The sequence below is a fragment of the Thamnophis elegans genome, chromosome 1 (assembly GCF_009769535.1).
Source record: "Thamnophis elegans isolate rThaEle1 chromosome 1, rThaEle1.pri, whole genome shotgun sequence".
NCBI classification, from domain to species: Eukaryota; Metazoa; Chordata; class Lepidosauria; order Squamata; family Colubridae; genus Thamnophis; species Thamnophis elegans.
This window is the reverse complement of record NC_045541.1, coordinates 179,508,716-179,521,785: the sequence shown is the minus strand read 5'-3', so window position 1 is coordinate 179,521,785 and position 13,070 is coordinate 179,508,716. Positions and strand designations below refer to the sequence as shown.

The 13,070-nt window shown below is 44.9% G+C and overlaps 1 protein-coding gene across 1 annotated transcript in view; it reads left to right on the top strand.

The window, feature by feature from the left end:
• The window catches only part of LOC116518403 (perilipin-3-like), a 35,777-nt gene that overhangs the window by 3,976 nt on the left and 18,731 nt on the right, over nucleotides 1-13,070 (top strand). Inside the window, exon 2 of the mRNA XM_032231795.1 lies at nucleotides 10,707-10,819. Within this exon, the coding sequence (XP_032087686.1) occupies nucleotides 10,724-10,819 (96 nt within the window). The 5' untranslated portion in view covers nucleotides 10,707-10,723. The remainder of the gene's footprint in view (nucleotides 1-10,706; nucleotides 10,820-13,070) is intronic.

Sequence of the window (13,070 nt, the reverse complement as noted above, 5' to 3'; positions counted from 1 at the left end):
GCAAGTTTAAGAAGGGTGGACTTCAACTCCCAGAAATCTCCAGTCAGCATGCTGGAGAAAAGCTTGTTGAACTCTGCCACGTTGGCTTAATCTCCTTACCTATGATGGCTAACAAGTCTGAAGCCACCAAGCCACTGTTTGTCTTTTTCTTGCACCCTGGCTTGGGAATTCTGGGAGTTGAAGTCCTGTAATTGAGTTGATTTATATGTCAATTTTAGCCCAGTACTTACAATACACATAATAATACACTGTAAAATTGTGACTTGGTTTTCTTAGCTATGATGGCTAATAGAATCCAGCAAGCCACAATTTGTTGTCGTCTTGCACGCTGACTGGATAATTCTGGGAGTTGAAATCCAGCAATTTAAGTGATTTATATGCTAATTTTGGCCCATTATTTACAATATGTATAATGCACCTCTAAAATCTTAATTTCTTTAGCTATGATGGCTTACAACTCTTGAGTCCACCAAACCCCAGTTTGCCTTTCTCTACCTGGCTGGGGGATTCTGGGAGTTGAAGTCCTCCAATTTACATAAATTATATGCCAATTTTGGCCTAGAATTATAATACATATATCATACCTCTGTAAAATCTCAACTTAATCTCCTTAACTATGACAACTAAGATTTTACAAGGGTATGATGTGTATTGTAAATTCTGGACCAAAGAATGGCATAAGGTAAAGATAAAGGTTCCCCTTGCACATATGTGCTAGTTGTTCCCTACCCTAGGGGTGGTGCACATCTCCATTTCAAAGCCAAAGAGCCAGCACTGTCCGAGGATGTCTCCGTGGTCATGTGACCAGCATGATTGAATGCCGAAGGCACACGGAACGCTGTTACCTTCCCACCAAAGGTGGTTCCCATTTTTCTACTTGCATTTTCACATGCTTTCGAACTGCTAGGTTGGCCGAAGCTGGGACAAGTAATGGGAGCTCACCCCATTACGTGGCGCTAGGGATTCGAACTGCCAACCTTTCTGATTGACAAGCTCAGTGTCTTAGCCATGAGCCACCATGTCCCTATAACAACCTCATCTAAACATCTGAATTGCTGGACTTCAATTCCCAGAATTCCCTAGCCACTGCATGCTGGCTGTCGAATTTTGGGACTTGAAGTCCATATTTCTTAAAATATGCCAAGGTTGAGAAAATGCTAATTATTTGAAGTTTTACGATGTGGCCTAGTTGCAGTGGGAACAAGAAAGATACTTAACAATTTTCTGCTAATTCCTGAATGATTAAATTTTTCACGGCTAAGCATTGTTTCCCATCAATGCATTATAGTGCTATAAAGTTTTTATAAACTTTTAAAAAGCTTTTTAATCAATCTGTGAATTGGAAACAGTCCTACCAAATTTCTGGCAGCATTTGGGGATTCCTGGGTGAGGTCACATCACCAGCCTCATAAATGCCCAGTTCACTTTTCTGATTTTCATACCTACTTCTGTTAATCTATCTGTACAGATAGTCCATGACTTAGAACAGTGCAGAGAAGAGGAACAAAGAGGATTAGGGGACTGGAGACTAAAACATATGAGGAACAGTTGCAGGAACTGGGTTTGTCTAGTTTAATGAAAAGAAGGACTGGGGGAGACATGATAGCAGTCTTCCAATATCTCGGGTTGCCACAAAGAAGAGGGAGTCAAGCTATTCTCCAAGGCACCTGAGGGTAGAACAAGAAGCAATGGGTGGAAACTAATCAAGGAGAGAAGCAACTTAGAACTGAGGAGAAATTTCCTGACAGTTAGAACAATTAATCAGTGGAACAGAAGTTGCATCCAGAAGTTGTGAATGCCCCAACACTGGAAGTCCTTAAGAAGATGTGAGATAGCCATTTGTCTGAAATGGTATAGGGTTTCCTGCCTAGGCAGGGGGTTGGACTAGAAGACCTCCAAGGTCCCTTCCCACTCTGCTATTCTGTTAGTCCACCACCCTACTCAAGCAGGAGACCCAATACCATTTCAAACAAGTGACTGTGCAGTCTCTTCTTAAAAACCTCCAATGATGATGTAAATTATGTAGGAAAGATGTGGAGACTCTAGAAAGAGTGCAGAGAAGAGCAACAAAGAGGATTAGGGGACTGGAGACTAAAACATATGAAGAACAGTTGCAGGAACTGGGTGTGTCTAGTTTAATGAAAACAAGGACTAGAGGAGACATGATAGCAGTCTTCCAATATCTCAGGGGTTGCCACAAAGAAGAGGGAGTCAAACTATTCTCCAAGGCACCTGAGGGAAGGACAAGAAGCAATGGGTGGAAACTAATCAGGGAGAGAAGCAACTTAGAAGTGAGGAGAAATTTCCTGACGGTTAGAACAATTAATCAGTGGAACAGAAGTTGCCTCCAGAAGTTGTGAATGCCCCAACACTGGAAGTCTTTAAGAAGATGTTGGATAGCCATTTGTCTGAAATGGTATAGGGTTTCCTGCCTGAGCAGGGGGTTGGACTAGAAGACCTCCAAGGTCCCTTCCAACTCTGCTATTGTATTGTATAGTAGCAGTTCATTTTGTATCCATTCAAAGTTATAACGGCACTGAAAAAATGATCATTTTTCAAACTTACGACCATTGGCGCTTCTGCCCCTGTGGTCACATGATTTACATTCAAATGCTTGACAGCTGACTCACATTTACGACGGTTGCACCGTCCCGGGGGGGGGGGTGTCACGTGATTTCCCCGAAGTCAACCTAAAAGCCAGATTCTCTTAGCAGCCGTGCGACTAAGTTAAGAACGGCAGCCATTCACTTAACAAACGTGGCAAGGAAAGTTGTAAAATGGGGCGGAGTTCAGTTAACAAATCCCATGCATTTCGGGCCGCAATTGTGGTTGGGATTTAAGGCCTCCTTAAATTTGCTGGTTCTTTTTTTTAAAAAAAAAATACTTTTAAAGCAGTGATGGCAAACCTTTTCCCAAACCAGAAGATGCATGCACACATGCTGGAGTGCCAGAAACCACCAAGACCATGGGGCTGCCCTTGAAGAGTGTTCGGAGACTACAGTTGGTCCAGAATGCAGCCGCGCGAGCGATATCGGGTGTACCTAGATACACCCATGTTACACCCATCCTCCGCGAGCTGCACTGGCTCCCTATTGGTCTCCGATCGAGCTTCAAGGTGCTAGTCATTACTTTTAAAGCCCTACATGGCTTAGGATCTGGATATCTGTGAGACCGCCTCCTGCCACATACCTCCCAACCAGGGGTGAGTTTCTTGCCCCGTTCCAACCGGTTCGGTTAGAATGGGGCCGGCGGCGTCCTCGTGCACGCGCGCAGCACACGCATGCATACTAGCGTCTGTGCAATGCTCCAGCTGCTCCTGGAGGATCGCGCAGGCACTGTATGCGTCCTGTGCATGCGTGGAAGCGCAGAACTCGTCAAAACCGGGTAAGGAACGCGGGCGGGTGGATGGGTGGGCCTTCGCCGTTCCCGGAAGTTACTTACTTCTGGGTTCGCCGACCAACCGGTTCGCGGGGACTGCCGCAAACCAGTTGAAACCCACTCCTGCTCCCAACGACCAACAAGATCCCACAGGTTGGGCCTCCTCCGGGTGCTGTCAGCCGGACAATGCCAGCTGGCGACCCCTCGGGGGAGGGCCTTCTCTGTAGCTGCTCCGGCCCTGTGGAATGATCTACCCGTAGAGATCCGGACCCTCACCACTCTCCCGGCCTTCCAAAAAGCCACTAAAACCTGGCTGTCCAGCCCCATCTAGACAGAATGGATGGTGTGTTATTTTTAATAACTGTATCTTTTATCTTGTCTCTGTAAGCTGCCCAGAGTCCTACGGGATTGGGCGACATACAAATTTATTAAATTTCAATTTCAAAGACCAGCATGCACACCAGACAGCTGATTTGGGGGTTTCGGTCACTCTGAAGGCCAACTGACCAGTGCATGCCAGAAATCAGAAGAGCAGCTGGCATTGGAGAGCGTGATCTGCATGCCACCTCTGGCACATGTGGCCTAGTCACAGTTTTAAAGCAATCTTTTCTATTAAGGCCTCGCCAGTCCTGCTGCGAATTTGAAAGAAAAGCTAAATCAAGGAAAGGGGGTTATTTGTTTTTTGGGGGAAATAGCAATAGCAGTTAGGCTTATAGCAATAGCAGTAGACTTATATACCGCTTCATAGGGCTTTCAGCCCTCTCTAAGCGGTTTACAGAGAGTCAGCATATTGCCCCCAACAATCTGGGTCCTCATTTTACCCACCTCGGAAGGATGGAAGGCTGAGTCAACCCTGAGCCGGTGAGATTTGAACCGCTGAACTGCTGATCTAGCAGTAGCCTGCAGTGCTGCATTTAACCACTGCGCCACCTTGGCTCTTCAGAAGTATGTGGCCATCGTGACGGACAAACTATTTCAACTCAACTTAGAAGTTTGTCTTGCAAAAAACGATGTGGTGCAATTTTGGCTTTTGCTTCATGGAGGTTTGCTCTGGATTACTCCACAAGGATCTCGTCCCTGGGGCTCCTTCAAGGCAAATGTCAGCGGTTCAAATACACTATATTGCCCAAAGTATTCGCTCACCTGCCTTTACTCGCATATGAACTTACAGTATTTTAACCTGTGATGATGTCTTCCCGACTGAATTGCTGTTAATATTTTTCCCCCCTTTGGATTCATTGTTGAGTCACTGACGCTGCATTAGTGCCCATAACGTGGCTAGAGATTTCCTTAGTCTACTCCAGTGGTTCCCAAACTTGGCAACTTTAAGACTTGTGGACCAGAAGAGCTAGCTGGAGAATTCTGGAAGTTGAAGCCCACAAGTCTTAAAGTTGCCAAGTTTGGGAACCACTGGTCTACTCCATGCTTCATTCATTTTTATTATCCTACAGATGCATATCTGTTATAACGTGACTTCTCCAAATTAATGACTTTTTTTCATTATTCTTTGTGCTAATTATAGTTTGGATTTTATCAGACTGATTTTCATTTATCTGTTCTGTGTTAATATGAGAATTGGGTAGAGAATGTGTAGCAACATCCATTAGACGTCAGTCAGCAGAGATCTGGAGCATGGGGCATGTCCATATGGGAAGGCATGGGGCAGGCAGAGGTTGAGGGGAGCAGGTGGACTGCAAGTAGCTCGGTTCTATGGTATCTCAAGCTTTAAAGGCAATAACCAGGAAACTTGAATTACACCCGAACATCTATTGGGAGCCAATATAAGTTCATATGTGATTAAAGGCAAGTGAGCAAATACTTTTGGCAATATAGTGTATCATGCAGAATTAAATCAGAGTCCAAGGCAGAGCTATCCTTAAAGTTCCAATTTAATAAGACAGACATGTTGGCACAAACTGTGGAACCCCAAATCTGAAAACTTCCTGGGATTCCACCCAGTTGAAAGTTCATGATCTTATCCCCACACCCATAAATCCATCACACGGTCCAATCTTCTTCGGCCACGCTGGCATCTCCACCCAGCTGGTTCCAGTCAGGTGCGGAGACAAAAGATGACCTTGGGCTTCTAGAAAGGAATGACAACAGCACAGTCCACAATTCTACTCCTTTCTATTCCCCCTCCCAATTACTACACTAATGAAACAGCATAATGAAATAATAGAGAGTGTGTGGCAGGCCAAAGATCCTAAAAAGAAATATGACTGCAGGCCTGGCAGCAAGATTAAATAAATTTAAAGTCTTTCAAAAGTGAGGGATGAGTATCCATAGCATTTAGTTCCAATTTTATTGAGATTTAAGTCAAGGACGGCTGAGCCAGTCGTTTTCTTTTTTAAAAAAAATATTTTTATTAAACATGCTAACCTTTAAAAACAGAAACAACAACAAGTACAGAAAGAACAAGACACACATAACAATATAAAATAGTTTTACAGCCTTCTGTATCGGCTTACATATTTAGTTTTCATAGTTCTCTAGTTTACATTGCCTTCCTATCGGTTTTAACATCTGTAATAGTGTAATCACAGATACTCACAGTGGTAACAATAACAATTTGTTCATATCGCCATTATATTTACATTATGGTCAATACTTTTAAGTTTGATAGTAATTAATAACTTTGGTTAATTTTTATTCCAATACTAGTTTAGAAAATGAGCCAGGCGCTTTCAGTCAACCTAATCCACCTCGCAGGATTGTCGTTATGGGGAAAATAAGTACAGGTAATCCTCAAACGTAGGACCACAATTTATTTATTTATTTATTAGACTTATATACCGCTTCATAGGGATTTCAGCCCTCTCTAAGCGGTTTACAGTTTTTTAGCAAATTGAGTCAGCAAATTGCCCCCACAGTCTGGGTCCTCATTTCACCCACCTCGGAAGGATGGAAGGCTGAGTCAACCTTGAGCCGGTGAGATTTGAACCGCTGAACTGCAGATAACAGTCAGCTGAAGTGGCCTGCAGTACTGCACCCTAACCACTGCACCACCTCGGCTCTTTAATTGAGCCCAAAATTTCCATTTGCTAAGCAAGACAGTGAAGTGACTCCCCCCCTATTTTGCAAGCTTTCTCGTCGCGGCCGTTAAGTGAATCACTGCAGTCGTTAAGAGAGTAACACAGTTGTTAAGTGAATCCAGGTTTCCCCATTGACTTTCCTTGTCAGAAAAGGGGGATCCCATGAGTCAGTTGCCAAGCATCCAGATTTAGGGAATGGGGACCACGGGGAACGTCAGGCGTGCCTCATTCAGTATCCAAGAAAGAAAACCCGAAACATCATTTGAGTGGAGATAAAAAGGTTCTTTTACTGGACATGAAATGAAAACAGTGAAAGTGAAGCGAGATCTGAAGCAAAAAAGTGCGAACGTGCATATCAAACTTTTTTCCCCCCGCTTTGGGAGAATAATTACTAATGCCACTGATATTAAATGGGGTTTGCTAAAAGGCAGAAATACACCATGCAAAATAGAGAATGGAAGGGAGATAAAGAGAGGGAAAGAGAGAGAGAGTGAGAGAGGAGACAGGAGAGAGGGAAGTAGAAGGGAGGGAAAGAGTAGGAGAGAGGGAAGATGTGAAAAGAGAGGAGGAGAGGGAGAGAGCAAGGGGAGGTAGAGGAGAGAGAGATGGCAGAGGGAAGAAAGAGGGTGTCAGGAGCTGCTTCATTTAATAATCAGGAAAGAAACCACTCAACTCCATTTGTTTGAAATTAAGTGTACTTTTACTAATTACAAACGAATAGTAGCAAAGCTAAGCTGAGTCTGGTTAATTGGGCGCGACAGCAATGAATATCATGTATAGGTCAATCCCCTCCCCTTGGCACCCCAGTCCATAGTCAGGGGTGGGTTTCTCGCCCCGTTCCAACTGGTTCGGTTGGAACGGTGCCGGCCTCGTGCACGCGCGCGGTGCACGCATGCATACTAGCATCTGCGCGACGCTCCAGTTGCTCCTGGACGATCGTGCAGGCGCTGTATGCGTCCTGCGCATGCGTGGAAGCGCAGAACTTGTCAAAACCGGGTAAGGAGCGTGGGCGGGCGGGCGCGCCCTTCGCCGTTCCTGGAAGTTACTTACTTCCAGGTTCGGCGACCAACCGGTTCGCGGGGACCGCCGTGAACCAGTTGAAACCCACCCCTGTCCATAGTCCAATTATAATTCACCCAACTGTCAGGTGGGAGATACCTTCAAAAAGCATCATCAGGGTGGAATGCTGGACAGTTAACCTTGGCGGGAAACTCCCTTCCTCCACATGCGCAATGAGATGGTCAGGACAGCTTCTATAATATTCCTCCAGCACATAATGATTCCCCTCCCAAATACCATGCCCCCACTCCCCGTTTCAATGGCAGCCGAAGCAGCAGTAAGGCAGAGGGTGAGGAGGAGAGAGTGAGAGGAGAAGAGTTGAAGATGAAATAGACTATAATATGGTGCATGGAAAGCAGAGGAGCAAATAAAAACTGAAGAGGCTTGATGGAAAGAGGGATTGATATATTATTGCAGAGTCAAAAAATGTTAAGATATAATGGTATACTTTGGATTATATTATCTGTATGTTAACCAAAGAACTTTTTTGGGGGAAAAAAATGTTTACCCAGCACCCTCCCTCCCAATTACCCCAAGCCAATGTCAACATCTGAAACTCCCAAAGGTGTTATGTGGGGTGCATCTTCAAATGGCCTCATTCAGCTGGTATGCAGAGACAGCTGACCCTTGACCAAACCCAAACACCAACCATCAACATACGCAGAAGATGGTGAGAACAAAACTCCATGATAACTCCTCCAGCATCTAGCAATTCCCCCCCCCCACCAAAAAAATGCCATGAGCCCCTACCCTCCTCGTTACTACAGCAGCCGATAGCAAGCAAGCCAAGTGGAGGCTGACAAGGGACGTTGCAACAGTCGTTAAGTGCGCAAAACGGCCGTAAGTCACTTTTTCAGTGCCTTTTTAACTTCTAAGCGAATGGCCGTAAGTCTAGAACTGCCTGTATACTTCTCCTCCCGCTGCCATTCCCCTGGAAATCTGGCTCAGTTTTGGCCACCTTGTAATTTCTCCTCTGGATGGACCAAGCCGGGGTGAAATGTTGAAATCTGGAACAAATGGTGAAGGGAAGGGGGGGGACGAGGGCGGAGGGGAAGTGGTCTTCCACTGACTCATCCCATTCGTGAGCATTTCTTGCAAAATTGCTTTCTGGGTGAAAGTCCTCCATTGTTTGGTTTAGAAGAGAAGGCGAGGGTGGTGCAATGGGTCAGCTGGGAAGAGGGGTTGGGTTTTGGGGGGCCAAAGTTTGTTTGCATCTTTGGGGTGGGGTTGTTGGTGGGGGTGGGGGCAGGGATACGTGCAGTCTCTTCTATCCTACCAGGGTGGGGCAAATTGGTTTTAAGTTTTTTTCTGCAGGGTTTGGCTTGAAGCAAATACCCCAAGTCCTGTGTGAAAAGTCAAAAGGAATCAGAACATTGGGGTCCTTGGTGCCCTCTGAGCTCGGGGGTTTTCTTGGAGACATTTCATGACCCAGCTAGGTAACATCTTCAGTGTTAGGAGGGGATAGGGTTTGGGAGGAAGAGGAGGAGGACTCTGGGGTCCTTGGTGGTTTCTGAGCTTGGTAGTTTTCTTGCAGACGTTTCATCACCCAACTGGGTAACATCATCAGGCCTAGAAGAGAGTGGGGTTTGATCCTATTTATGTATAGTAGTTGGCCCTGCCAGTGTTGGTGGAATGTGGGTCCGTTTCCTCACACACACCCCCCCCCGTAGATTCTTGATTTAGGCTATTGCTTTCTTCCCGATTGTTTGTCTAGGGTTAATCCCTGCTTCTCTGGGTGTTGGATTTTAATTATGCTTCCTTTTGGACTCCGCTGGGAATGCCAAGTTTCACAGATAGCTGGTCAAGGTATTGTTTCTGGGATCTTTGGTGCTCTCTGAGCTTGGTGGTTTCCTTGCAGATGTTTCATTACCCAACTAGGGAACATCATCAGTGGTAGAGGGAGGGCAGTTTGCTCTCAGAATATCCCCATATTGGCAAACAACACTACTCTTCCATTTCTATCTCTGGGCATTCGTTCCCCTTTGCTTCCCAAGCCTGTTTTTATCTTGAGTTTCATATTGATTCCGTGTGTGTGTGTGTGTGTGTGTGTGTGTGTGTGTTCTCCAATGAATTCAAAGGAATAAATCTCTTGTCTTCAACCTCCCAGCTCCATTATTAAGTTAATCACTGCAGTCGGTAGTTTAGTAACACGGTTGTTAAGTGAATCTGGCTTCCCCATTGACTTTGCTTGTCGGAAGGTCGCAAAAGGGGGAATCACCTGACCCTGGGGACGCTGCGACCGTCATAAATACAAGTCAGTTGCCACTGACTGAGTTTTGATCCCATGACCACGGGATGCTGCAACGGTCGTTAAGTGTGAAAAAAATGGTCCTAAGTCCCTTTTTTTCCAGTGCCGTCGTAACTTCGAATGGTCACTATAGGAACTGTTGTAAGTTGAGGACTACTTGTATGTCCGCCCCCCTTCCTGCTGTCTCCCCAGCATAAAAGACAACATGATGCGGTTCCCTTAATCTTTGATATTTTTAAATTTCTCAGTTTTAAGACGATGGTCTCACATCTAAGGATAAACCAGGTGTCAGCAACTCACAGCAGCTCTGGAGCCACATGTGGCTCTTTTGTCCCCCTGCTGTGGCTCCCTGTCGGCTGAACCTTCCACTGGCTGGCCCCGCCCCTCACCCTCCCTTTCCAGTCACTCCTCGGCTGGCCTGAGAGAAATGAGAGACAGACGGAGAGGGGGGGTGGCAGAAGGAGAGAAACAGAAAGAGAGAGGCACACAGAGAGATACCAGTTTCCCACAGAAAACATTGAGAGCCACAAAACCTGGGTGGGCATGGCTGGGGGGGGAGGAGTGGGTGATGTTGATTGGGCCACACCCACCCAGGTTTTGTGGCTCCCATGTTTTCTCTGGGAAATTGGTGCAAATGGCTTTTTGAGTGTTTAAGGTTGCAGACCCCTGGGATAAACGAAGATAGACCCTGCCTAGCGGCGGGCAGGGATTGAGGCGCTGCTGTGAATTTCTGAAGCTTTTGTTCTAACGTGGGAAGGGGGACGAGCAAAGTCCAGGGTGAATAAGGAGTGTCCGCTGCCTCCCATCTCCCTCACCTTGGGACTTGGGAATGGATTGTGTGTACATAACTCCATCCTTGATCCTTGTTCTCGGGGCAACGTTTGGCGAGGAGGATCACATGCCTGTCTTTATCTCTCTGGAATTTACTCCAGGCTGATCTAGATAAAAACCAGGACGTCCTCCGAACTTTCTTCCTTTCTTTCCAGCTGCACCTCGACTCCTCATGGCTTCCAACGAGAGTCCCGATGTCGTGTCCCAATCCATCGCCCAATCGACTACCGGCCCAGCGGCGGACGAAGCCGAACAGAAAGTAAATGAGGTATGGGGATATTTGGAGATTCTGAATGGAAAAGAGAATAGAGAACATAGGATAGAAAATGGGATAGAGACTAGGATATAAAATAGAATAGAAAGTAGGATAGAAAATAGAATATAGAATACAAAATAGAATAGAAAATGGGATAGACAGTAGGATAGAATATAGGATAGATAATAGAATAGAAAATAGGATCGAAAACAAAATAAAATATAGGATAGAAAATAGGATAGAAAATAAAATAGAACATAGGATATAGAATAGAATAGAAAATAGGATAGAAAATAGAATAGAGGATAGAAAATAGGATAGAAAATAAAATAAAATATAGGATAGAAAATAGGATAGCATATAGGATAGAAAATAGAATAGAAAATAGGATAAAAAATAGAATAGAATATAGGATAGAAAATAGGACAGAATATAGGACAGAATATAGGATAGAAAATAGGACAGAAAATAGAATAGAAAGTAGGATAGAAAATAGGATAGTAAATAGCATAGAAAGTAGCATAGAAAATAGGACAGAATATAGGATAGAAAATAGGACAGAAAATAGAATAGAAAGTAGGATAGAAAATAGGATAGAATATAGGATAGAATATAGGATAGAATATAGGATAGAAAGTAGGGTAGAATATAGGATAGAAAATAGAATGACAGAGTTGGAAGGGACCTTGGAGGTCTTCTAGAACAACCCCCTGCTCAAGCAGGAGACTCTAGACCGTTTCACACAAATGGCTGTCCATTCATTTGGAAACCTCCAATATTAGAGCACTCACAACTTCTGGAGGCAAGTAGTTCCACTGGTTAATTGTTCTCACTGTCAGGAAATTTCTCCTCAGTTCTAGGTTGCTTCTCTCCTTGATTAGTTTCCACCCATTGCTTCTTGTCCTGCCCTCAGGTGCTTTGGAGAATAGCTTGACTCCCTCTTCTTCGTGGCAACCCCTGAGATATCGGAAGACTGCTATCATGTCTCCCCTAGTCCTCCTTTTCATTAAACTAGACATTCCCAGTTCCTGCAACCGTTCTTCATATGTTTTAGTCTCCATTCCCTTAATCCTCTTGGTTGCTCTTCTCTGCACTCTTTCTAGATCTTCTCTGATCTCCTTCATTTAAGAGTGGGGTGGTCTTGAGCTTCTAGATTCAAGCGGGGGATGTTTGGTGAGACACCATCTCTTAAAGATGACCCAAAATGTGTTTGACCCCAAAAAGGATCCAAGTGAAGTTGATATACGCAATAGAAATAGCGCTTAAACTTATATACGGCTCCACAGTGCTTTACACTGCCCTCTAACCACTGTGCCACTGTGGCTCATAGTTGAGGTTTGTTGCCAAACACGTTTGAAGCTGAGCCAAGTTTGCGTAGAGTTTGCCCGGAGTTGTGATGACAAACCCTGGGTCTATTTTGAGAGAGGGAGCGATGGCTGTTACATTCTCACTTTTGCAAAGGCGGTTTCACAACCTTCGGAAAATGAATTCTCTGGAACGAGAGTCATCCCCTTGAGGTCAAGGACAAGATGCCAACGTTTCGATTTTGAGCTCAGTAGGCAAGATGCCATGGGGAGGGCATCAGGATCGAGTCCACTGGGTGCCAGCTCATAATCTCTTGTTGCAGTGACTCCTGCAGGTGACTGCACAAAAACGCACACAACAATTTCTTTTCCTGCTTGTGTCTCGTACATAATCAGGTTGTGGTGCCCGTAGCTGCTCAATTTGTTCCACCTTTTTTAATCTGGTTATGCCATTTATAAGCCGCTCGATACCCCCCCCAAAAAAAAGGCATTTAATTGATTTGTGCTGATAACAGAAACAGGGAGAATTTAAAGAAAATACAGCTAGCCCTTGACTTTTGACCACAATTGAGCCCAAACTTTTTATGTTGCTGAGTGAGACATGGGGTTCAGTGAGTTTTGCCTCATTTTACGACCTTTCTTGCCACCATTGTTAAGTGAATCGCTGCAGTTGATAAATTAGTAACCTTGTTTTTAAGTGAATCCAGCTTCCCCATTGACTTTGCTTGTCAGATGGTCGCAAAAGGGGGATCACGGGACCCTGGGACACAGGAAAGGTCATCAGTCAAGGACTACCTGTAGTGATTGTCCTCAGCTTATGACTGGTTAATTAATGACAATTCGAAATTAGGATGGACTTCCCTTCCCCATCTGGAGGAATTCTACCCACCCCACAAAAGTTAGTCCATCAAAAGGTTACAGACTGTATATTCCGGCTGCAACAAACAACTTTCATTAGC